The 26,814-nt window shown below is 44.3% G+C and overlaps 1 protein-coding gene across 1 annotated transcript in view; it reads right to left on the bottom strand.

Moving 5' to 3' along the window:
• fermt2 (FERM domain containing kindlin 2) overlaps nucleotides 1-19,419 on the bottom strand; it is a 74,236-nt gene extending 54,817 nt beyond the window's left edge. Inside the window, exons 1-2 of the mRNA XM_084311214.1 lie at nucleotides 19,253-19,419; nucleotides 18,102-18,267 (exon numbers count right to left, since the gene is read on the bottom strand). Of these exons, the coding sequence (XP_084167340.1) occupies nucleotides 18,102-18,258 (157 nt within the window). The 5' untranslated portion in view covers nucleotides 18,259-18,267; nucleotides 19,253-19,419. The remainder of the gene's footprint in view (nucleotides 1-18,101; nucleotides 18,268-19,252) is intronic.
• Between the last annotated feature and the right edge of the window lie 7,395 nt (nucleotides 19,420-26,814).

Consider the following 26,814-nt stretch of genomic DNA (forward strand, 5'->3'; position numbering starts at 1 on the left):
AGCAGAGGGTGGGGGGGGTTAAGTAATTGGGTGCATTAAATGCAAACCCACAGTCCTTGGGTAGAGTGATGCGTGTGTGTGTAGGGGGGGACGGGACATGTTTTATGACCTCTGCAGGCACGTGAGAGAGGATATGGAGATTGGGGTGGTAGTGTTGGGCTCACATGTGTATGTGTCAATGAAAAGGCGTGCTTATCCATCCATCAGTTGGCTCAGTTCTCTGTGTGAGTGTGTGCGTGCAAGTGTGCGTGCATGTGCGCTAATGAGATTCATTAATCCATAGGTGCCGTCAAACTGAGAGCTTTTCATTCACCACCATCATCATCATCACCACCACCGCCACAGCCGTTACCACAACCCTGCATTAACAGCCTTCAAACACAACGCCTTCCTACTGCTCTGCACACCATGTACCACAACTGAAGATGTGCTGGGGGGGGGGGGGGGGGAAGAGTTCACCGCCTCAGCCTGCAATGTTCACTGCATGATGCAATAGTTGAATCATGCAACTTGTCCGAGGGAAGCAACAGTTATGATTGGAGGGTCAAGAAAATAGAGCGGGGGGTATTTTTTTTGTCGACTAACAGTCATAGGAGTTTGTTGCTGACAAAACCTGTAAAACTCTCACTTCAAATATATTCTAATCTTGTACTTTTCTGGATAAAACTCAATATCAGCATGGGGGGGGGGGGGGGGAAGCATTAAAGACTACCAACAAATCCAACAGATCAAGCGACTGATGGACTAACTACGAGGGGGCAGCCCTCGTGACAGGAGACGAGAGGGAGGGAGGAGGTGGATGACATGCAAGGTCAAGGGCCGGATTTGAACCCAGGATGTTGAGATGATAGTGTCTGTGTCTTAGCTTGGTGAGCCACCAGGATGTTGAGATGATAGTGTCTGTGTCTTAGCTTGGTGAGCCACCAGGATGTTGAGATGATAGTGTCTGTGTCTTAGCTTGGTGAGCCACCAGGATGTTGAGATGATAGTGCCCCTGAAAAACTTTGTTGACATCATTAGGAGAACTCTCTGAACCCTCACACACAACCCCCCCCTCTCTCTCCATCCCTCCCATCTTTCCTCTCCCTCTCCTTCCCTCCCTTCTAGCCAGAGTACATATGTAGTGTTTACATTAGGAGACAGGCCTGTTTATGGAGGCCTGTCGGAGAGGGGGATTGGGGGAAGGGGATGACAGAGGGGATGATGAGAGAGAGAGAGAGAGAAGAGGAGGAAAGAGGGAGGGGCGTGAGGAGGAGAGATGAGGGTGAGTAGAGGACAGGACAGGGGCGGAGCTTCAACAGAGGACACCATAATGAGAGAGAGATAGAGGAATGAGACACCGAATGTCACAACAACATTGGTTGTTCTGCTGACAGTTTACAATACTCTGAAATATTAATTACATTTCTTCATTTCTGAGGAATGAAGAAAAAAACGTCAGACATTTCTAACCAGACCGATACTAGAGTCCAATGTGACATTGGGTCTTTAATATATATAACTGCTAATACTGTATATTTCTATGTCAATCAAAGAAATTATTCCTTGCAGCAGTATTAAAAACATAGAAGAAAATAGATAATTTTGAATGAAATAGTGCCACGACAATTGTATTATAAGATAAAGACGTAATATGATATTGCGTGCATGTCACCCAGCCCTACTCCCTAGGATGTTATTCACTGAGGACGTCGGAAGGCTGAGAAGGAAACAGAGTAGGGAGAGACCTAGGAGAGACTAGAGCCATATGAAATCCGTTTTATTTTTTTCCAAATTCCATTTTATTTTTTTCCAAATTCCGTTTTTTCCGTTTTAATATTTCAGAATTCTGTATTTTGCTTTGTACGCTAATTTTACCATCAGAAATAGTGTCTAATAAGTGGGAATGAATAAATGTCCACAATTTAATAAGATATAACAGTCCATTTAATAGGGCTGTCTTAAATACTTCGAAGCTTCGTTCGATGGGCATGGGATTCGAATATGAAAATAAAATTCGATTATAAAAAAAGAAAAAAAGAAAAAAATTATATATATTTTTGCAAAATCAACTCTGCCTCTCTTTGTTAACTACAACAAGCAATGCTGTTTGTTATTTAAGATGAGGTCGGACTCTGCACTGACAGATTTGTGTTCATTGTGCTGCTTTTATAAAGCCTCAAATGACGGCTTACAATATTTCATGAAAGCAAAGTGTTTTTTTGTCTAAGATTTAAACTTTACAGCACTGACAAAGTTGAACAACGTGCTGTACAAGTCCCACAACATAAAAAAATTAAATAAAAAATTAATTAATTAAAATTTTTTATTTTTATTTTTTTGATTTGATTCCATTTTTATTGCTCAATTCCGCGATTCCGTCCGCGATTCCGTGATCGCGGATTCCATATGGCTCTAGGAGAGACGGTTCTAGCGGGAACTGATCCTAGGCATAGCAGGGGTTCTTGTGGTTCTGCAGGTGAGAACATTAAACCACTGCAGGTAGGGGTTCTTACTCACTGGGCCACACCGGCTCTGGGCACAAACCAACCAAACTTCAACCTCTCACCGTTATTACACACGTTTTTTCTCAATGTCTCGTCATTGTCTCCGATGAGACAAGAGTGTTGTGTGCATGTCTTGGCCCGTTTCCTGTAACCATGACCGAGCAGCGTGGAATACAGCTATCAGCCATCAGCTGATAGAAATCATTCCACCCTGGTGTTGGTCGGTCACGTCGTCTCCATGGCGACTCCCCGGTGACGCCGCCGGGGGCAGTGGCACGAGGCGACAACCTTGTTTTCACAACAAAGACATACATAGGCCTCTGGCTCTTCTCATAAACACACACACACACACACACACTTTCTCTATAACATGAAAGGGTAAGTCTGTCTAAATATATCCACGTCTTTGAAGTCGGGTGAAGGTCATTATTGACAAGCAGAGACACGGGAGACAACTGCTGTGCATTGTCCTTAATTAGACCTACAGTAGACGGCACTCTCTCACCCGCCTCATCACTAGAGGCAGATAAGCATCTGGAAAAAACCCATCTATGAAGGAGAGGGAGGATAGGGGACGAGCAACGACAGTATCTCTGTAGCGGCAGACGGCGAGGTGCGGAGTCACAACAGTGTTCCGGTGACTGGCTGAACTCTTGACACAGTCTATTCAACAGCTGTGACGAAGACAATGAGAAAAGCAACAAGTAGTCGTAATCGCTGTTGTGGAAATATCACAGTACAGCATCGGTGAAAAAACCGACGTCCACACAGAGGACGGACAAACTAGATCTGGGACGTGAGATCCGCGTTGAAATTGCAAACAACTATAACAAAAACGAGACAAAATGTTGTCGTTTGTCAGATAGAGTAAATGTGGCAAAAATAAACCTTGCACGTTTTTGTTTTACTTTACTCCGTAAACAATGTTTCAGCATGACGCGACTGATTCAGACCACGTGATCAGCTCACGCGATCCCAACGACAACGCTGATCATGATATGATATCTTCTTTAGGCCTCGTCTCTACGTTTTTTTTTTTTTTCAGAATAAAGACAACACAGGGTATCTATCCAACACTGATAACACAGCACATCATGTTCCCTGACAGTAGCGTACAGTAAAGTCATTAGATAATCCACTGATCTATTCTGGCCACGTCCCTCTGGTACCCTCTCTCCCGTACTGTGAAGACTCAAAGTGCTCTCCATTGACAGGCCCTGAGGGTTGAACAAGGTTAGCCGAGCTTATTTCAGTCCCTTATTATATGGCTGCTCTCAGCCTGCCGCCAATAGGCAATCGAAGGCAGCATCCATTTATCATCCAGAGGCATTAAATATGCAGGATATACACAGGCTTTTTGGCCCCGTAGTCTCCGGAGGGACGACGAATCTGAAACCTTTCAAGCTGTCTAAGTTTAGCTGACCCTGCATGTACGATGCGCAGAGGGACACTGAGGCCATCAAGGCCTTCGAGACCACGGAAATGAGAAGTGAGGCTCCTCCCTCCAGAGGTTGTGACCCGGGTGTCACTGCGACACACACACAGGGCACACCACAGGGCACACCACAGGGCACACCACAGGGGACATATCACGTAAGGTCATGGCTGTCTGAAAGGGAGTCGGGGGACAGACTGGATTGTTATTGATCCCCTTGATCATACAGTCTTTCCTACACAACCCCCGGTTCACCAGCACGTCAGAATGTGTAGCTTTTTCCAAATCTGCGCTCAGTTGTGAGTCACTCAGTTCTGTACTACTAATCAGATTACCTCCTTTTAACGGACAGCTTCTACCAACCACTCATGTTCATGCATCGTTTGTCCGCACGACCAACATCATCGAGTTGTGATTCTCAACAGGTGCACATAGACTAACATACAGAGTAGTGGTTGATTCTTTTCGGACTATACGACAGTTCAATTCCTTTTTTTAAATGGTAATTTCCTGGGTGCTAGTAGCGATTCTTTGAGATAGGCGGAGTCCATCGAGCCCCTTCACCTCATTCGCTAGTGGTGAATAGAAATCTCTGTCCGATTCAGTTTAGATTCATGGCTAGCGAATCTAGTGCCCGACTCACATGAACGCCTTGTCCTGTTGCTCACTCACTCGCTCAGCCATCCCTCTCATCACGGCAGCAGAGAAGAACGACGTGCGGTTGCAGTCATCAGTCAATCAATTGAATGATTTGTTTGCTAATTTCACATCACTACTACAGAGCCTGGATACCCACAACCCAACACAGATGGTTTCCCATGTAAGTCGCACAGGCATGAATCAGCAACCAATATGAACCTATCTGCACAAGTCATCCATCTGCAGTCTGAGGATTACAGGAGCAGCCAGGGCTATCCTCTAGGATCGGCCCGGCCAAGACCTCCTGAGACATCCAGGCTTTCCCTTCCGAGATTGGCCGGAACTGGAGAGAATCAATGCGCAAGACTCAGCTCACCTGCAAGCTCCAAAGGATCAGGTTTACAGCCAGGGCTAGAGATGGGACAGAGATGGGAGAGAAGGACTGTGTCCATCCCTATGAAGGCTATTCTGTGAGGTGCCGTCTCTGTTACTGGCTGGAGTCTATGCCTGCTGAACCAGACTCTTGTATGCTCTCCAGTGAAAGAAGTATCATGTGGACCACAATGGAGATATGCCCATCTTGATTGTTGAATTTAATCAATCAATCAGGAATCAGCAATCATTTATGCATAATATTATATGACAATCACAGCAAATGATACAGCGGCCTAAGTCCCTCGTCTGGTCTGTTCTGGAGTGGAGGGAGCCAGCAAGCCTGTCAGGGAGGCGATAGGAGGGGAGGCTAGCATACAATAGAAAAGACCTCCTTGGAGACAGATAGTTTGTATCCATTTGTGTCATAATCCAAACACAAAACAATAGGGGTGCTGCTCCCCTCTGCCCTGATGCAGAGTTATACAATTAGGTGTTCAGGGACCCACTGTGTAATCACATCACACAGCCGATCCTGGCTTTAGATCAATGGAGCAGAAACAGGATATTTATCCACCCTTCCTTCCATCCATCCATCCATCCAGAGGAGATAGGTCCCATCTTCCGCTGAGGCGAGCTATCACTTATGCGCCCTCGGCGTCGACTACAGGGAGTAAAACTCCCCACTCTGTTGACTACAGGGAGTATAGCCTCACTCCCCACTCTGACTACAGGGAGTATAGCCTCACTCCCCACTCTGCCTCACTCCCCACTCTGACTACAGGGAGTATAGCCTCACTCCCCACTCTGCCTCACTCCCCACTCTGACTACAGGGAGTATAGCCTCACTCCCCACTCTGTTGACTACAGGGAGTATAGCCTCACTCCCCACTCTGTTGACTACAGGGAGTATAGCCTCACTCCCCACTCTGACTATAGGGAGTATAGCCTCACTCCCCACTCTGCCTCACTCCCCACTCTGACTACAGGAAGTATAGCCTCACTCCCCACTCTGTTGACTACAGGGAGTATAGCCTCACTCCCCACTCTGACTACAGGGAGTATAGCCTCACTCCCCACTCTGTTGACTACAGGGAGTATAGCCTCACTCCCCACTCTGACTACAGGGAGTATAGCCTCACTCCCCACTCTGACTACAGGGAGTATAGCCTCACTCCCCACTCTGTTGACTACAGGGACTCAGAGTATAGCCTCACTCCCCACTCTGTTGACTACAGGGAGTATAGCCTCACTCCCCACTCTGTTGACTACAGGGAGTATAGCCTCACTCCCCACTCTGTTGACTACAGGGAGTATAGCCTCACTCCCCACTCTGTTGACTACAGGGAGTATAGCCTCACTCCCCACTCTGACTACAGGGAGTATAGCCTCACTCCCCACTGTGACTACAGGGAGTATAGCCTCACTCCCCACTCTGTTGACTACAGGGAGTATAGCCTCACTCCCCACTCTGTTGACTACAGGGAGTATAGCCTCACTCCCCACTCTGACTACAGGGAGTATAGCCTCACTCCCCACTGTGACTACAGGGAGTATAGCCTCACTCCCCACTCTGCGTTGACTACAGGGAGTATAGCCTCACTCTAGGGCTGGGCGATATGGAAAAAAATCATATTGCGATAACGATATGATAATGTTATCATATTTCTCGATATCGATAATTATCGAATTGTTATAAGTATATATATATATATATATATATATTTTTTTTTTTAACAACAGATGTATGTTTATTTTGCAGCAATTCTGTCATTGCCGCCATCTTTAGTGTTACATCCCCTCACACTCCAGTTCTCAGGCTGCAGCTGGTTTAAAAGCTAAAGTAAACCGGCTTCTCTGCTGGCTGTGGCTCCAGGGGAGTTGAACAGTTCTGGCTCTGCTAGTTTATTTTCGATCTTTTGGCGCTTTTTTGGTGGACAAACCACCGCCCATGTGCACCGTGAATTGTGACTGGAGACTAGCTCTGCTAGCACACATAGCCTACTGTGTACAGACGGTTTCAAACTGTATTTTAAATTAGAAAGCAAACAAAATAAATGGACAAGAGAAAAATAAATCTCAATTTGGTCAGTATTGTCATTTGGACAAGCAAAGCCATTACTTTAAGTTGCAGGCAAGAAAGACAAGTCTGTCCACTGTCTCTGGTTTTAAAACTGCCCTGTTGCAGGTCTCACACAAAAAATTACAAAATTAAAAATAAAAAAAAACAAAAAACAAAAAAAATGATTTTTCGATTTTTTTTTATTTCGATATTCGATATAGATTATTAAAATATATCACGATATTTATCGTTATATCGCCCAGCCCTACCTCACTCCCCACTCTGCCTCGGCGTTGACTATAGCCTCACTCCCCACTCTGTTGACTACAGGGAGTATAGCCTCACTCCCCACTCTGTTGACTACAGGGAGTATAGCCTCACTCCCCACTCTGACTACAGGGAGTATAGCCTCACTCCCCACTCTGTTGACTACAGGGAGTATAGCCTCACTCTGCCTCGGCGTTGACTACAGGGAGTATAGCCTCACTCCCCACTCTGACTACAGGGAGTATAGCCTCACTCCCCACTCTGACTACAGGGAGTATAGCCTCACTCTGCCTCGGCGTTGACTACAGGGAGTATAGCCTCACTCCCCACTCTGCCTCGGCGTTTACTACAGGGAGTATAGCCTCACTCCCCACTCTGCGTTGACTACAGGGAGTAGAGCCTCACTCCCCACTCTGCCTCGGCGTTGACTACAGGGAGTATAGCCTCACTCCCCACTCTGCCTCAGCGTTTACTACAGGGAGTATAGCCTCACTCCCCACTCTGCGTTGACTACAGGGAGTAGAGCCTCACTCCCCACTCTGCGTTGACTACAGGGAGTATAGCCTCACTCCCCACTCTCAAGTCAAGTCAAGAGTTTTAATTTGCGTTGACTACAGGGAGTAGAGCCTCACTCCCCACTCTGCAAGCAGACGGTCTCCAGGGGCTAAAGACCTGGGAGCTCCGCAGTCAAGGGAGGCTTCTGAATACGCAAAGCTGCGAGGCAGGCCTGCTGCCAGGGTAAATATTGGGACAGACTACAGTCTATACATTGAAGGAACCAACACTAGCGCTACACCCCGCCTATCCTATTAGGAGAACAGAGAGGAGATTAGCAGCTGGAGCCGCTCGTGCGCATAATGAAGTATGAGGGAGTATGAAAACATTGCATTATAGTGTACGGTTGATGTTAGCCTCCGTGCTAAACAGTGATTAGCTCATGGGAATCAAAGCAGACTTGTGTGTAGTATGGTTAACGTAAAGATGTTGAGAATGTCCTAGAAATAAGTTACAGAGTGGATCCATGTGGCATGACAAGAGCTCCGACTGTAATCAATTTATAATTGCAAGTGCAACCCACTATGGTTAGAGTCCTGAGCTTGTGTTTTGTACTCTTCCTTAGCTCAGCTGGTGTCTTGTATGAGATATGGGGACCAGAGTTGTCCTACTGTGGCTCAATGTCTCACCAATACTGAAACAACATCCATTTATCCAACTAGGAAGACCGACCTAGGCTTGGATACTCCATGCTAACCTAGCATGATAACACTTGAGGTACCTTGGAAGTGTGCCAGAACTTTCGTTAGCCTTTGTGATGTGTCACCACACACCGACCATTCGGTCATTTGTTCATCCACCGACTAACCTACCGTGAAAAAGCGAACTTGCGTACATCCCTAATGCTAACCATCTATAGAATGAAAAGAGTGACAGAACACAGACGCATCACTTTCCATCTGCGATTGGTTTTACTCCATAGACACACACACAGGTGTGCAGCGTTAGGACAACAATGTGGAACACTTACACTTCCCTCCGCTGGTTTCACTACAAAAAGCCAGGCACTAGTGGAAGAGGAGGGACAAAGAACAACAGGGCTGGCAAACCAGGCTCTACGGTGGAAGAGGAGGGACAAGAAACAACAGGGCTGGCAAACCAGGCACTACGGTGGAAGAGGAGGTTACAAAAAACAACAGGGCTGGCAAGCCAGGCACTACGGTGGAAGAGGAGGGACAAAAAACAACAGGGCTGGAAAGCCAGGCACTACGGTGGAAGAGGAGGGCCAAAAAACAACAGGGCTGGCAAGCCAGGCACTACGGTGGAAGAGGAGGGCCAAAAAACAACAGGGCTGGCAAGCCAGGCACTACGGTGGAAGAGGAGGGACAAAAAACAACAAGCTGGCATTCCCAGAGGAGCCGTGAAAGTCCATTCCTCTGCATGTCTGAGATGCCAAACATAGCTAATTAAAACCACCTCGTTTCTGAAAGCAGAGAGGAGCTTCCAGGCAAATGAACAATTAGTTAAGTGAAAGATAGTTTGAGATGTCTCTCTCGGCTGTCATAGGAATTTTGGGACATGCGGCCAAAATTCCTTTCATTTGCAAAGTGACCACAATTTGTTAAGAATTAGTGGGGAGTGATGCCGTGTTGAGCACAGAGTTCAGAGTTTGAGTGTGTGCTTATGGGTGTGTATGTGACTATGTGTGTGTATACTGCATAGTGTGTATATTTGGTAGTCATATACAGTTTCGTACACAGGCTAATTGTCACACTGTGGCGGAGACATTGTTTCTGGATGCCTGATGCAGAGACTCTTATGTTATTCTGATGTCCTCCCGATTATGTTGTATGCAAACTGGTTGTCAATATAGAACATACATTGTAACTGACATAATAACTAACTACGGACCAACTAGTGGTCCATATCTGCTTCCATTGATTTGTGCTAAGCTAGGCTAGCTAGCTTTCTAATTAACACGCAGAGAGGAAATTGATATCTGACTGATTGATATCTGACTCTGGGGAAGACAGTAAGCGCACTTCCCATAATATTGGCCTTTATTTGTTCCTTTAATATCTGACTGCATTTACTGCATGTCCCTTACCCGTTTGTAATTGTATGTAGACATAAAGGATTCAAGTGTGTGTGTGTGCGTACGTGCGTGTGTGGATAGCAGCTAAATCACAGCAGGATCTTGCTAGCGTAACAGGAAAGCTCTGCATTGGGCAGGGCCGCTACTTACGCTAACTACTTCCTGTTAGGGAGATTAGAGAGCAGCGCTATCACAGTCAAGTCGGGCCATTCCTCACTCTGTATTGCCAGACCATCGGCGATCGCTCCTCGCACACGATCAATGAGTGTGATGATGATAAGGTAATGTAATACATCCAATGGTGTGTCGCAGGCGGGACGGCGTGCAAAGGAGAAAACGCATGTCACGTGGCGGTCTCCCGACACGAGGCGCTGAAAGGCCTATGACACCGTGGGGGACGTCTGCAGCGCGCCCCTGCAGAGAGGACGAGAGGGGATTATCTCATCTTTTCATCTCGCTCTATAGCGGGGACCGACGAAGACCCTCCACTCCTCCAGCCCAACGGCATCATGGGAAGGCATCATATCCTTATAAAGAAAAAGCCCCTAAAACACTCGGGAGGGAGGGGGAATGGATGGGAGGGAGAAGCCTACAGGAAGTCCAGCATCCTGTGTTAAATTGCGTCTGTTTCCTAATGAAACCTGCGCTCTATTGTCACATGGCGGCTCTTCCTCTGGTCACCACCTCCAGCAGACGCCCCCAAACACCACACAACAAACTTATTAATAGGACTGAAGGAACAGAAAACACAACCCAACCTCATAAGTGGAAACATTACGACGGTGACAACATTTTGATTACCCAAAAGAATCGCCTGCTTACTTTAGGTATTTCTCTTCTCTGCTGGATCCAGGGGTTATACATACATTCAACAACAACTAAGAATTAAATGAAAGAAAATACCCGTAAATGAACCGTAAAATGGATTTGTGGGATGACATTTTTATAGATGGCTAATTGAACCTTCATGGAGGAAAATGTAGGTCATCTCAAATGTAAAAGACACATTTTCCCTGACATCTGCGGAAAGATCCGTGTGGCTCGCCGACCTCAATGCAGCCAGAACACTGTTGGCTCCTTGCTGGAAACCACTGTACGAACTACCAAGGTCTCATTGGAGCAATTTGTTTGCCAAAGTTCTATATATGGAACTTTCTAAATGGACCTGGACCTAGAATGACAAGACCAAAATGAGTCAGTGTTTGGCATAAAAGCGTTCGGAAAAAAGCTTCCCCTCTATCAATGGTAGACGAATCGCACTGTGAAAGAAGCTAGCGTTGCCTCCCAGTTCAGAACCGCTTTGGGTTGCATCCAATTATTGTCACATCATTCTAGACCTGAGAACATTTTATTGATTGATTGTTCATTATTATTGGTTACTATGAAAGCCACATGGCTGGGGTGGGTGGGTGGATGGATGGTTTCAATTATATGTCATTTCTGGATTTATATTATTGCATATTTGAAAAATGATAAAACCAAAACGATCATACTTTCCAAAAAGAGATTTAGAGAAAGAGAGAAAGAGGTGAAGAGACATAGACAGAGAAGGAGGGAGATGAAAGAAGGAGGGTATAGAGAGAGAGAGGAGTGAGAGATGAAGCAGGCAGCAGAGAATCCAAAGATGACGGCAGCGACCAGAGAACATGCCAAACCCTGCAAGTCATTTCCTGCTCCACCGAAGACTTTTATGGAATTCTGGTGCCGTGGCTAACGTCACTGGGAGGGAGAGAGAGAGAATGTCCCAGGACCCTCCTCTCTCCCTCCTCTCTAAACCCCTCTCTTTCCCTCCTCTTTTCCTCTCCATCCAGTCCCCCCCCCCTCTTTCCCTCCCTCCCTCCCTCCCTCCCTCCCTCCCTCCCTCCCTCCCTCCGTCCCCAGCTGTCTAGATGACGCTAAGCAGAGACAGTCCACTCTGGACAGATAGTGTAATGAATACTCTTGAGCCAAAGCTCTGGCCCTGCTAAGCCCCCAAACAGCACTGATGTTTCTTCTACTACCTGTACCTCCCCTCCACCCCATGCTACTATGATGCCTGAATTTCCCCAATGGGATCAATAAAGGAATATCTTATCTTATCCACACATCTAAAAAGCTGGTTCTGCGAAGCCCCCAAACAGCTCTAATGCTGCTGCAACCACACATCTAGAACGCTGGTTCAGCGAAGCCCCCAAACAGCACTGATTCTGCTGCCACCAACCAGTCGAAACTCTGGCCCTGCTGGCCCCCAAACAGCACTGATCGCCGCATGTCGTCTTGGCATGAAGTTCACCAGGGATCTGGAAGGAGGGGTTTGGTTGGACTTCTCATTTTGAGAAATAGTCAAAGAACACATAGCAGGAATTGCCATACTAGAAGACAGAAAGGCCAAAGAAAACATGCTAGACTTTTCATCGGGGTATCATGGAGTATCCCAGTTCCCGAATCGGGTACCCCGCTGGAAATGTGTCGGTCAAAATCTGGCTGAATTTGAACAGTAACTCAGAACATGTTTATCGACAGAAAAGCGGGTCTTTTCACCTCTAGCTAATGGTGCCAATCTGAAAACGCTGAGTGCAAGTGCCCCGGTGTCTACAGAGGTAATCAACATCAAACAGTGCAGCTCCAAGCCTATGATAAAAGCCCAATAGCTTGGGGACTATTCTTTTTGATCAAAGAAAGACTCTAATGGTGTTGGTACAGTGTTTGTATTTCCATCTTAAGCTTTTAGAAGGAGGGAAAACAACAGATTCACCACCAGAGTGATTGGGGGATATGGGGAGAATGGGAAAACAGAGGGGTCTCAATCAGTTGGCATTAAATACTAGTCTATTGGAAGGGCTGCGGGGGGAACTGAGAGGCTGAGTTCGCTGCTGCGATCAATAACTGAGTGCTTTCCTGGCATTTGACTATTTAATTCATTACAGAAGGCCATCTGAGCCTGGACTACGGAGGGGAGACCTGCGGCTCACAGGGAGAGGTGAAAGATGGACGCCTGACACATGTGCAGATGGAGACACGCCCACCCACTCACCAACCCATCCTCCCACACTCACGTGTTGAAGCACATGTACAACTACAACCCAGGGCTACTCTGGACAACAAACCATACGCACTAAAAAGACTAATTACACGCACGTATGATGGGAATCAGCAGGGACCACGTGATTTGATTACTATTATCAGTGATCTGATTTGGTTCCGAAAACGATTCTCCATGCATCATGAGGTTTGCTTTGCTCCCATTCAATACACTGATTTGAATAATTTTCCTGCATAATACCTCAAAGAAGATAGTTTTTATATATTTGACTGTATTGTTATATATTTGACTGTATTGTTGTAAATGTAAACGGAAACAACACTCATCAGGCCTACATTGTAAAACTAAATAACACATGATTGACTTCTGTGCATCAATGCGGAATTGCTATATATATCACCATGATTACAAAGCATGTATAATTTCTCCCACCCATAACCACACAGCTTAAGAACAGATGCCTACTGAACATACATGCACATAAGCCATTTACGTTAGGGGTAGAATAGAGCGCTGCCATCTTTGTGGAAAGTAACCGTTGAATCAAAAGAAGCCCTCGTCTAATTTGGACTGTGTGTGTTCATGTGAAATAATAAAGAGTGAAACGGGAACAACCATCATTGCAGCAGGATGTAGCGGAGCTTACTTTCTGTCTGAGACGGAGGAATTGTCTGACGTGTCTGCCAGATCTTCATGGTATCTACGTGTCCCTTCGCACTGCACTGGAAGACTTAGCCCCGATACAGGACCCGCTGGTCTTGTCCTGAAGGGTCCTCCTCCTGTCTGGCTTTACAGAGAACTCATGATAAGAAAGTCAGAGAGGTGTATTAACTGAAAAACACTAGGGATGTTCGATATTGGCTTTTTTACCGATATCCGATATACCGATATTGTCCGAAACCGATATCAACTGATACCGATATATGCAGGGTTCCCCCCCCCCCCCCTAAAAAATTTAATAATTTCAGGTAACCAACATTGCATATATCTTGTCGTGGAATTAACACAACATTATGCATACTTTTGACAATAAAAGTATGCATTGATGGGTTAATTTCACTGGATGCATTCAACAAGGCATTTCTAATGGCATGCTTTTTAGTCAGGCTGCTTTTGTATATAAGAATTCGTTCTTACTTGCTTGCCTGGGTAAATAAAGGTTTAAAAAAAAAATATATATATATATATATACTGTATATATTTAATGCCAATATCATGTGTCACGTGGCAAGCTACGTCTCCTATGCACAAATAGACATTGTTTAAAGAGAAGTATACCGCGCACACCATGCGAGTGCATCGCTCGGAGGAGTTGAGGCCATCTTTTGATTTTGTTTACTCAAAGATTATGGGACTCCATCTTTAACTATGTCGGGGGAAAAAAGTGTATTTGTGCCTAGGAGATGTAGCGCCTCTCACCACCCAGAAAGTGGACAAAGATAAGGATTACTGTTGTGTACTCTGCTGTGAATGATCCGTTCGGGGGCAAGTGAAATTCTATGCAGTTTTTTTTCATTATAGACCTCTCCAACTTTTGTAGGACCCTTTGGGAGCAGACCAACGGTTGTGTATCAGGGCTATGTAAGCTGAGTGTTTGTGTGTGTCTGTGTCTGTGTCTGTGTCTGTGTGTGTGTGTGTGTGTGTGTGTGTGCCATCCAACCAACCATGTGACCAAAGCACTTGAGAGCCATTCAGTGGGGCCTGTTTGGGACGGTGCAACAACAGTGTGGGTTGGGACGTGTGAGAAGGAGGTCACTGACAAGTGAAAGACCTGAAGGATTTTCCCACACCACACCACGCCACGGGGAGGCTGGCTGACATTCTCAACGCTCTCTCACTCTCTCCATCTTCCTCATCTCCTGCTCTCGCATCCCAAATTCAAAAACATTGTGCCGATTAATTTCTCCTCAAGTCCCCTCGGATCAATGAAGACAATAGTCTTACTGGTCTGTACTGACTCACTTCCCTCACAGTAAACACAGGGTTGTTGTTACAGAGGACTTCTTTCTTTACGATTCCTGGAATAGCATCTCTTCTCGAACGAAGGTCTCTGCGCCTGAAGCATCATATGTTTGACCTTGTTTCTGTAAATCCAATCACATCGGTGTGAGGAGAATGTGTTCCGTATAGGGGTGTGCCGATCATAGAATTCTGAGGAATTCCATATATTACAAAAGTTATGAAAGTCAGCTGATTTTTCTTGCGGTTACTGAAAATCACGTAGGTCACCTTGTAATTAAAACTACAAGCGCAAATTCGCAATAGCTGCAATCCTTTTTGCGATAGGCCACTTGCATTACCATGCCCCCTTTTAGCCAATTGGCATGAACACACACACACATACCTCCATGCCCAATTTCAGCCTCCTAGGACGGAACCTGTGGCTAGAGGGTGGGGAATTTTTGTGGACCAGCCAACCAGCCAACCAACCAACCAACCAAACTACTGTCAGAGAGCTAAAAATGGCACCGGCCTAGTGTTCTGCCTATCTTTCATGACTGTCCATATTGAGAGGACGCAGTATTGTAAGATAAGAGACCAAACAAAAAAGAGCCACCGTCTTTGGCCCATGCCAATAACAACCTTGTTCAATTCTGGTCACAAGCGCAATGGTTACGCTGCCGCGCGTCATACAAACACTGTGCAGCAGCCTCTCGACTAGAGTGTGTGGCCATGTGTGAACTGTGAAGTCTATGTTGAGTAGGTTAATGATTACAATGGAAAAACGACCTGTTGACTCTGTCTGCAGAGAGATAGTAGTAGTCAAATGAAATGTCCTTACTGTATGAAAACAAACCAACAAGCAAATAATATACAGTAATGTAGTTCAACTACACAAGTGCCGCTTCACGCTGAGGGGGTCGTAGGTCATATTATGCACAGTCACACTATGGACTTGTCCTCTGATGATCTCACAAATGGGCAACGAGGTGTAGAGCAGAATGAACTGCAGCACTACGGTTCAGGGTTAGGGATGCAAATGTGTTGGCTGACATTCGCCTTGTTCACTGCCATCGGCCTATCGACAAATAAGATGATGTTCACCGATGGCAGTGGTCGATGTTCATGTAAGCAACGAAAGATTCTTCTCATTGAGTAAGTAGTTGTATTATAGCAGGCTAAACATGTTTTTGAAACAGTTTTCACAAGAATAATCTTCTGTTGTGTGAAAGAGGGTTATATTAAAGGTCGTCTCATCAAGTTGTATGGTTGAATTTGTGCTCATTCAAGAAACAAGGATACAGTGTCATAGATGCGAAGAATGAACTGGAAAGTGCCATGCCTGTGAGTCGCCACTAGGGGAAAAGTGGCTATGTGTGAGTGAGTGAATGAATGAATGCGTGAGTGAGAGTGAGTGTTATTACCAATTATAGAGCTGCTTTGCATCTTTAAAAAAAAATGTTAATACATTGGCATCGGCCAAATTGTTATTTTAAACATCGGTCTCAGCCCAGAATTTCACAATCGGTGCGTCCCTAGTTCACGGATTTCTTTTTTTGTATGTGTAAGATTTGGAGGAGGGGGGAGACCACAGTCATTATAATCGTTCTCAGAAAAAGAACAATGACACAAACAGATGTGCATGATGCACTCACACTCCACCCACGCCCCTGTTGTTTTCAATGCAACAGCATCCAACCGCCGTCATGTGACGTGTGGACAAGAAGAGCCACCGCCAGTGGAAAGAAACCACAGCAGATAACAGAAGGTCATCAGCATAACCACCAGTCTATTAAGCAGCACAGCCTTCACAATAATGTTTGTCACTTCTTGCCACAATTATGCTACTATTCCATTGTGATCAACCAATTTCAGACAGACTTTTTTTTCTTGCCGTAATAACAAAGAAAAAACTGTTACAAAGTAATAGCATTGTTATACCTCAACCTGCTGCCATTGTTGTGAGTCAACCATTGCGCTATTCATTGAAGAGAAAACAGAACGGCAGACCCTTGAAACAGACTTCTGATTTAACTTAAAAAACATGCAACGGCAACACAAACAATGGATAAGGCCCGGGCCTCGACTGGGAGCCGAGGTGGGCGGGGAGGACCGGCGGATCCATCCGCTCCCACACGCAGCAACGTTGCACACAAGTCTGGTTTAGATGCTGCTGCTCTGCTGCACCGACGACCACAGAGAACAAAGGCCTCAATTATGTCGAGTTCTACCAGGAGAGCTAAAAACAGGACCATGGGGCAGGAGGAGTAAAACCGTGGAGCGCCGGAGGAATGCAGAGCATTCAGGCTCCGTCCACACGACCCACTGTCGCTCCCCAGAACACTCTGCTGCCTGCCGCCGTCGCTGGGCTGTCCGCTTCCTCCCTGAAACAAGCCAGTGTTCCAACAGGCTCAAACAGACCACTCTTATGCCCCACTTGCACCCTAAGTGGGGGGGGACATAATTCTGCATAATTGTGTGTGCATGGTATGGTGGGGGGAGGGACTGCATGCATAATGTCTCTTGGTGTCCCATACATTATGGCAGTCTAACAAGGTGCATTCAAACTAGGAGGTTCTAACCACGTGTCGTCTAGGTAAAACCTGGTACACTTGCGGAGGTTTCCAAACTAAATAAAAGTTATTTGGTTTAACCGTCGACGTGATCAGAGAACGTATTGAGAGAATGGGTATTCCATGCATGAGTCTCGTTATCCCCGCCGTACCTCCCCAGAGGTAGCACTGATAGATCCCATTCTTCTAAGATATCATTCTCAGCTAGGATACTCTGACCCCAGTATACAACATATGAGGGTCCCTAGCCAAGCCCTATATTTGGGGGTCCTTGTCCAATGTTTAATGGTCTCCACTCAGAAACAGCAAGTACTCTTGCATTCAACAGCAGTGTTTGCTTAGAGGTGGAATCCGAGTTGTCAGAGAAGTAACCGTGTTGCAAAGAGAGGAATTTACTGCCTCACAAATATGAACAGATAACACAGTCAGCCACTGACACACAGAGAATCCTTCAGCTGCAGCAGCCACACTGCAAACAGGGAGGTACAGGAGCAGAGGTCAAGGGGGAAAGCATTCGGCCTATATCCAACCATGAATGAAAACATCTTAGAACAGATTTGGCAGACTCAAAGGGCCAACTACAGTGGAAACATTGTCCGTACTGGATTTTTCATCTCGGCCAGGGTTTCCTTGCAAGTTGTGAGATAATTTTGACACAGGTCCCTTGACGACGTCGCCCTGCATGACAACAAGTTACTGGTTTTCGCATCTTACCAAGTTTCTCCACTAGTTTCAGCATTACACCACCGATGTGGATCTCCCCGGTGACTCTCAGAGACACGTCTCTGTGGAGGTCGGTAACGTGCATCTTCAGTTCCCACGTCCCGTCGGCATAGCAACCATCGGGCATCCGAATCCCGTCCAGCGCCATCCTGTCAACCTGAACAACGGTCAGGGGGAAAAGAGGGGCAGAGTCAGACTTCTGTCACAATGACAAGAAGGATAACTTAAACCTGTTGACCTTTTCCCCCAAAGACAAAATCTGATGCACTTGTATGTGCTGTAAGCCTGTTGGGTGTCAATGCCATTCACATTTGAAACCACTTTGTTTCAAGTTGTTTTATTTGTCACATATAATGTACATTACAGAGAAATGCTTGGTTCTGTATGAAGCACAATCTCAGGGGTTCATACAGAACCAATCATTTCTCTGTAATGTACATTATGTGACAAATAAAACAAAACTTGAAACAAAGTGCTTCATACAGTAAAAAGTAAAAAGAATAAAGGCCAAGCACTATACAAAATATACAAACTACAAAAGTACAAAGTGAAGTACAAAATGCAAACAATAAAGTACAAATACAAAAATACAATAATGAGGTTTGCTAGCCCGATACATTATTGTCGCCTATGTCATGGCAATAGTTTGTTCTTAGTTGGAATACCGGGTGTAATTGCAGTGAGAAAGTTGCAATGTATCGTGCAACTCGTTTGATCGAAGAGTGTCAACAGTGACCACCTAGTGATCAAAACAGCACGATCGATACATAAACGGGACAAAGGGTAAAGGCCTGGTGCTAAGTTCAACTGTATGGACGTGCCCGTGTATACCGTCGGCAAATGTGCTTGTTCACCTGTTGAGATCTAACGGTAAATGCACTCTTACAAATAGGCAAAGAGGTGAATTACGTAAGCAGTGCCATACAAGAACTCCTGAGTGCACACTCGTCATTCAAAGAGTATGCATTTTAAAGTGTGGGTAAAATGGCAAACCACGCGTCTCCTTGTGTCAAATATATATCAATTTAAGTATACGTTGACTTTAGTTGTTTATAATATACAACCGCGATATAAAAATACAATGTTTTCATATTTCATAGCGCAAAGCATTGAGGAACGAAAATTAAAACCCGTCCACTCACCTTCACAAATACACCAACCTGAGGACAAAAACCACGAACACTTTCGACGTTAGGCTAATCGACAACTTTCCCCCCTTTTTAAATCATGTATAACTGTGTTTAAAAGGGAAAAAATCCCGAAGAACTCGTTGAAGTAGTGAAGTATCCCAAACTGTTTCCTCGGGCTTCGGCTAATGGAGTCCCTCTTTCTCTCCCTCCCTCTTTCCAGTCACGTCACTCCTACAATCCCACTGTTCCTTTCACACCGTGCGCGATGTCCGTGCGTCACATCAGAAGCCTTATGAATAAAGAAATAGCAGCCTATGTGACGGGAGCTCTCAGGGGTCGCGGGGTGGATTCCCTGTGCCCGCCACATAGGCTGCTATTTCTTTATTCATAAAGGAGAAATAGCAGCCTATATAATATATAATAATAAAGAAATAGCAGCCTATGTGACGGGCACATGCAGGGACCAGAGAGGTCGCTGGGTGGATGTTCCCGTCACATAGCCTGCTATTTCTTTATTCATAAAAAAAAAAAAAATAGCAGCCTATAATATATAATAAAGAAATAGCCTATAATAAAGAAATAGCAGCCTATGTGACGGGCACACAGGGACCAGAGAGGTCGCGGGGTGGATTCCCTGGCTGTGCCCCGGCCGTCACATAGGCTGCTATTTCTTTATTCATATGCTTGCACCTCATGGTACCAAAGCACCTCAAAGGCGCTAAAAACTAAATTACAAACATCTCAAAACAAACTGGTCAGACTACTGCTTGACCTTACTCCTAGAACCCACCTCACCCCTGCCCACTTTGACAACCTAGGATGGCTTATAGAGTAGACGACAGAGTACAGCAACTTGCAATGGGCCTGGTCTACAAGATACACTACACGACCAAGGTACCTATGATGTACATGTCAAAATACTTCCCAAAGGTCAGTGAATACCACGATCACAACACCAGAGGGAGCGCCACAAATCATGTTAAATCCAGATTCGGCTCAAACAAGCAGTGTTAATTTTGTCAACTAAAATGATGACAAAAGATGTTCGTCAACGAAGATTTTTTTCACGTCACGTTATTGAAGACCTTGTGACGCTAACGAGACTAAATAGTTTATTAAATATCGTTGACCACAACTGAGGACACAAAAATGTAATTTACAAAAAACCAGGACGAAATTTCTCTTCATGTATGTTGATATTGTTGACTAAAACAAGACGAGACAAAATAATTATAACTTTTCTTAATGCCATTGTCCCGAGTCAGAGCTAGTTTTAGCTTAACGTTACCTTGGCTAAAGTTGGGACTATTCATAATCCAGCTGCAGACCTGCAAGCAAAGTACAGCAAGTTGGCAAAGGAGTATTCCAAGGTAAATCACTTTTTCACCAGTAACGTTACATTGTTTGTATTTCCATCTAGCTTGCGTTAACTAGTGGCTAACCTAGCTCACGCTAATGTGGCTAACTGATCGACCTCTCGCACACAATTAATGACATGTTGCGGACAGCCATACCGGTGACAATGTTTAGCTTTTAGTGCCAAATGATAAGTCTGAGTCTGAGGCAGAGTCTCAAAAGAGAATGTTGAATATTTATTGTGCATTAAAAATCACAACAGAGCCTCTGCTACTAGCCAACCTGAACGGAGCCTTCTGGAAGCAAGTGCAACAGCGTATAATGTCTGTGTGGAACCAATGTGCCAACAACCTTTCCGTGGGTGAAGCATATAGTTGAGCATAGTTGTCATTTAATGATACTAATACTAATCTATACAATCACCTGTTGTTGAATAAATACCATTACTTTCTAGTTATTACTAAAAAAAACAGTATATATAAAACAGTAGCTGTAAAAAAGAAAAGAAAAAAAAAGTTTTATAATTTATATAATATAAAAAAAAATTAGTACATTAACTAAAAATAGACAAACATTTCATCCGTTTTCGTCGACAAAATCTAGACTAAAACAAAAAAGACAAAATTGAGACAAAAACTGACTAAGACTAAAATGCTCAGAAAACCTTAGATAAAGACAGTACAGACAATGAAGATGGAGATATTCAAGAGGGAAATGATGATATCAGGAAGAGAGATGGTGAAGAAGTGGAGGAAAGAGAAAATGCAGATGATTATATGGAGAGAAATGATGAAGGAGTTGAGGAAAGAGAGAATGCAGATCATGCTAAGGAGAGAAATGATGATGAAGACGGTCATGGAGATGCTAAAGAAAGCGAGGATGAAAATGATGATAGGGAGAGAAATTATTAAAACGACAAATAACTTGAATGCTCTCCTGTTGCCATTAAAATATCCCACTGATCCAGCCAGTATCCAGGTACAATATATTAAGTTTAATGGAGAGAATGGGGAAGAGAGGGGGGAGGGAGATAGAGATAGAGGAGAGGACATGATGAGCGAAAGAGAGGAGAGGACATGAGGAGAGAAGGAGAGGACAGGAGGAGAGAAGGGGAGTACAGGAGGACAGAAGGAGAGGGCAGGAGGAGAGAAGGAGAGGACATGAGGAGAGAAGGGGAGAGAAGGAGAGAAAGGAAGAAGCTCAACGGCACTCAAATGAACTTCAACTGTTAAACTGTTTTATATCCTGTAAAATATATGTTGTAAATAGCTTTTAAAGAATAGGTTCACTATTTTTCAACCCAGACCATATTAAAATGCTGTTTCCCAAATATTTATATTCCTCACTGATATCTTTAGCATTGAGAAATGTACCACTGCAGCAATGGTTTAGGGCAGGCCTTCAAACACCACAATAATCTACTTTTCAAACACCATGACAATGAGGTGAAATACAATTTTTAAAGGTGTATTGTTCCCTGTGTGTTTTTATCATAGAGGTGTGGTTATACTATTAATCTGGATTGTCTATGTTATTCTAATGTTAATCTTAATCAAGGATGAAGACTATTTCACCATACATGACGCATCATAGCTTTTTGCTCACTGATGGCCCATGTTGTGCAGTAGTTGCCCTTTTTTTCTTTTCGCCCCTGCCCTTCAAACAGCCACTGTTCTGATGTGACGCACGGAAATCGCTCACTATATACAGGGTATATTTAGTTCCCCTGTCTTTTGCCCCTTTGTTAGTGGCCCCCAGTGGTAAAAGCAGATCATTAGAGGGCTGTATGTTAGGCGCAAGGTTAATAAACTATAAAGCTCAGGGACTGTGTGAACAGAGTATATGGCAGACAAATGGCTGTTTTATTCCATATTTTCTTCAAACTGCACTACTCCCAGAGGAGCAATTCAACAGTTTAGGGAAGGGGAAAAGACCAATGACATAAAGATCGCTAGCTGCCTTTTATGGAAATAGTAGGGAGCCTGCATCCGGGGACCGCTATGGGGGTCTTTTGCCTTAGGATTAGGAATGACACACAATTAGTTATTTAGAAAGCTTTCTTAACTATATTACTTTCACTTCCACTCATTGATACTTTACTGCAAAGCCCCTTCGATGATTATATATGCTGAATGTGCTCATTCAAAATATTATCACATTTGATCATAGACTCTTATGTATAAGAAGCCTCAGTTTTTAATTGATGAGTAAGTTATTAGCCGGCGATAGATAGACCTTGCTGATGGAAAATAGTCTTACTCGCTTATCAACATTCAAATTCATAGGATAATATGGTGCATTTTCATTCAGTGTTTATGTTACATGGTCAGAGTGAAATATATAAGTCTCCAATGAAATAAGTATAAGCAGGACTGAAGCCATTAGCGTTGCATCACAGGAGGGGCTATACTAATTAGGCCCTTTTGCTTAGGCAGATAACTTATAATAACTTTCCTCCAATTACATAATAGGTTTGTGAAACAATTTGGCAGCTAAAATCCTTTTCCAGCCTAGTAGGCCAAATATAACTCATTGTAATCTTGCAGGAGTTCAACAACACAACATGTGCCAAAAATGAGAAATGTCTTGAGTAGAGCTATAGTTAAAGGACAATATACAAATAAATCACCCTCATCTGTGAATACACCACGGATGGTAATCACTGTAAACAAGGGAATGACATATCATCACTGTGTGGAATTTCACAGCGGTCTTCTTCACACAGAATGAGGAAAAACACCAGTGACCTATACTATTTTTTTTCTCTCCCCCTCTCTCTCTCTCCAGACTCCAGTCTCTTTACACACCAAATCTTCACCAGTGGACTGTGACCCCACACAACGAACAATATGTTAATGTGCACTGCATACCAAGCTCATATAATGACAAGTTTGGCTAATGTATATGCTGCCGTCTCCCCTTTCCATTACATCTGCCTCTCTGCACAGCAGCGAGGAGCACCCATGAATCATCAGGGGTTCCTGGCTCTGTCCCGCTGGCGCAACGCTCAAACAAGCTCCTGCCTCAAGAGCTCCAAGCTCCAGCTCAGGAATTTTGGCCTACAGACCATGGTCTGCATCAAAGCGATTTATAACCTCTCTCCCTGCTGCTCTGACCCCATCGTCAGTGTCTGGCAGGCGAACCCATTGCCTTTTATAGGCCGTGTTTTAATTGCAGGGTAAACATTTGACTCAGTCAGATGCGGAGATAGGGGGGTGAGGAGGAGAGATGTGGAGAGGTGGTGGGCGTTGAGGAAGCCTACCAGAGGTTTATACTAGCCAGATAGTCTGCGTATTTGTGTGCTTGAGTGTGTGCCTGTGGGTGTCAAGAGTAGCATAGCCTCAAGGAACCTCTCTGGAGTTTACAGTCAACTGGTTTAAGATGCTCTTAATCGATGCTGCTGCCTGCAGTAGTGTGTGGGCAGGCACCAATATCATGACACTTCACTTTCTTAGACTTTATGCCCGTTTAATCTACGTGGCTACAAAGTCGAGCACACAAATGATCACAATTGAGTGTATGGATAGTTGTCACTCTAATTAGCCAATTATCTACATAGACAGTAAAAGGAAATAGGCATGGAGAATAATAGTCCCCGAGCAGCAGATGGTTGCTCCAGTATTTCCTTTTGGTGACTGCCCTCTCCTGGTCAAATACGGAACGGCAGGTTTCTAATCCATTGTTAAATACGCATCGCTTCTGTCTAACTTTAGTTTTAACTGGTCCCATCTGCAAGTCTGGCTCGTCCATATGTTGCCCAATAACTGCATTAAATCCCTAGCAACCCACATCGGGAACGATGACTGCAAGTAAATTACAACAAGGTCTATTCATAAGCGATCAATCAGCCTTTGTCATCATTCGTGTTGTGGTGTGCCTCGGAAAGAATTTGATCCAAGTCGCAGTGGAACAAATAGCTCCATTGTACTCCAAAATCAGGCTGGAAACAAGTCATCTTCCTACTAAGATATTAACGACGAGTTGTGTGATAGTAAAGGGTTAACCTTCTGTCGTGTGGCAATGAAAGGGTTAACCTTCTGTGAATTGTCGCAGTGAAAGGGTTAACCGGGTTGGTAGTGTGGCAGTGAAAGGGTTAAGGGGCTATCTTCTGTCCCCCTCACCTCCTCGTCTAGGAGGCTACACATGACTCCAGACATTTCTCTGCGTCTGTACGACACGGCTGGGATAACTCAACCAATTTTAGCTCAACCAATAAAGCATTATACAACGTATCCAAAAAGAAATAAATCTTTTAATAAAAGGAAATAAATACAGTGAATCGGATGGCAGTTTGAATCTATTACAGGCATGGGGTTATTGCACAGCTATAGGGACATACAGACAAACGCTTTTCCAGCACATCCTTTCAAAGTTTTAAAGTAACAGTCATATCGGGATAAAAAAAAAATTGAGTTAATCCACTGCTAGTTATTTCTGTTAAGGAGCTCGTCTCCAAAAGTGAATCCTGGTGGAATAGATGGGGGTTCTGAACATTCAAAGGGTTAAACTGCAAACACACAAGTGATGGCACACATTATCACTTGTACCTTCTCATGACTTCACTTTTACTCTGAACAAGAATGGTGAATCTAGACAACACATTACAACACAAGGCATTTCCCTGAAGTTTGTGACATTTAACTTTTAACAAAGACGACATGTCCCCATCAACATTTCAAAAACAGATCAGTTCTGTGGATACTCAATACAATCAAAAATAAAATCCCAATGTGTTTTAGATGTTTCCCCCACTTCTGTTCTTCCAGTTCAGAGTTGTAGTTAAAATGATTAGTGAACAACACGGTTGACATTCTGTGCTTTGATGCAAACGGGCAACTTTCACACAAACCTTTTATCATCAAACGTACATCTGTAATCACAAATGCTGATGAAAATATCCTTGTTGAATAGTCTGTCTTGTATCCCTATTTGGCACAAGGAAATGATAAAAGAAGGAGGGGTCATCACGTCAGTCACGTAGGTGCCAAGTGTGGAAACGTTCAGTTCGACCGAAATTGAGTTGAATGGGACCATCTCCTCGGAATTTAAAGAGGTTATTACCTCGGATGTCAGAATAATCGACAATTTGTTTAATTGTTAACTAGCTAATGTTTGATATATTGGTTGAAGTAAATTTCATCAGATAGCTGGTATATTTAGAATTGTAAACAGGCTTCAATATAACTGGCACCAAAGTCTGAACAACAAGCACTACATAGAACGCTGGAATTCTGACATGATGACCCTTCCTTCTTTTATAGTTTCCTTGATTTGGCCCTATAAGCTGTGTCCACACCCAGCCAATGACGTTTCAACATGCAGAGGCATCAGTGGTTTTTCTCTGTAACAATGCAATAGGGATGTGCGGATTATAAGGCCAGTCACATGCCTGCCTTCTTGGAACAAGTTATAATGAAAAAGGAGTTTACAATCCACGGCCTCTGATGGGCCAGTGCCATGTAACGCACATTCAGCAGACGGGACAAACAGAAGCAACGATGGGCCGATTCTAAAGCACTTGTGCAATTCATAGCCGATGAGTATGTGCGATCTCACTTCTCCTCGTTTCATCAAGGCACACATCTGGTCCTCTAAAGCAGCGGTTCCCAACCTTTCCTTTGTGTGTCAAGGACCCCCAAATCTATACAGGAGTCAAAGGACCTCAGTTTGATAACATTTTGTCTCAAGGACCCCCATCTGAGAAGATCCTGGTTGTCAAGATATTATTACGTCCAGAATTCCATAGTTGTCAAATCTATACTGTAGATGAAGAGAGAACGTGAGACCGATGCTCAGAATAGTCACCGTTATATATTCTGAAGTTACAAATATTCCCCATTTCTCTGGGGATCCCCATGGAAGTTCAGGTTGAGAAACGCTGCTCTTAAAAAGGTTGGTTGTTCTGGGTCTGCTTCAAACAGTGAGCCCTCTCTCATACGCCAACAGATACACATGCATTACATCTGGTAGGTGCAATAAGTAGCAATAACTGGAGCCCAGTCAGCGGTGGCCCACTCTGCAGCCCTTGGTTGATTGTAACATAGTAAAGCAGTAGTTTGCGTCACAGCAAACAAGACAACGGTCTGGTAATGATAATAACAATACACTACACACGTAATAAATTCTGACACATAATAATAATAATTTGAGGTTAGTTCCATTTCATTATCCATCACAATAGTCTTATAAAAAGATTTCATAGAAAAAAAAAAAAAAAA

Source organism: Notolepis coatsorum (assembly GCF_963971535.1).
Source record: "Notolepis coatsorum genome assembly, chromosome: 3".
Taxonomy (NCBI): domain Eukaryota; kingdom Metazoa; phylum Chordata; class Actinopteri; order Aulopiformes; family Paralepididae; genus Notolepis; species Notolepis coatsorum.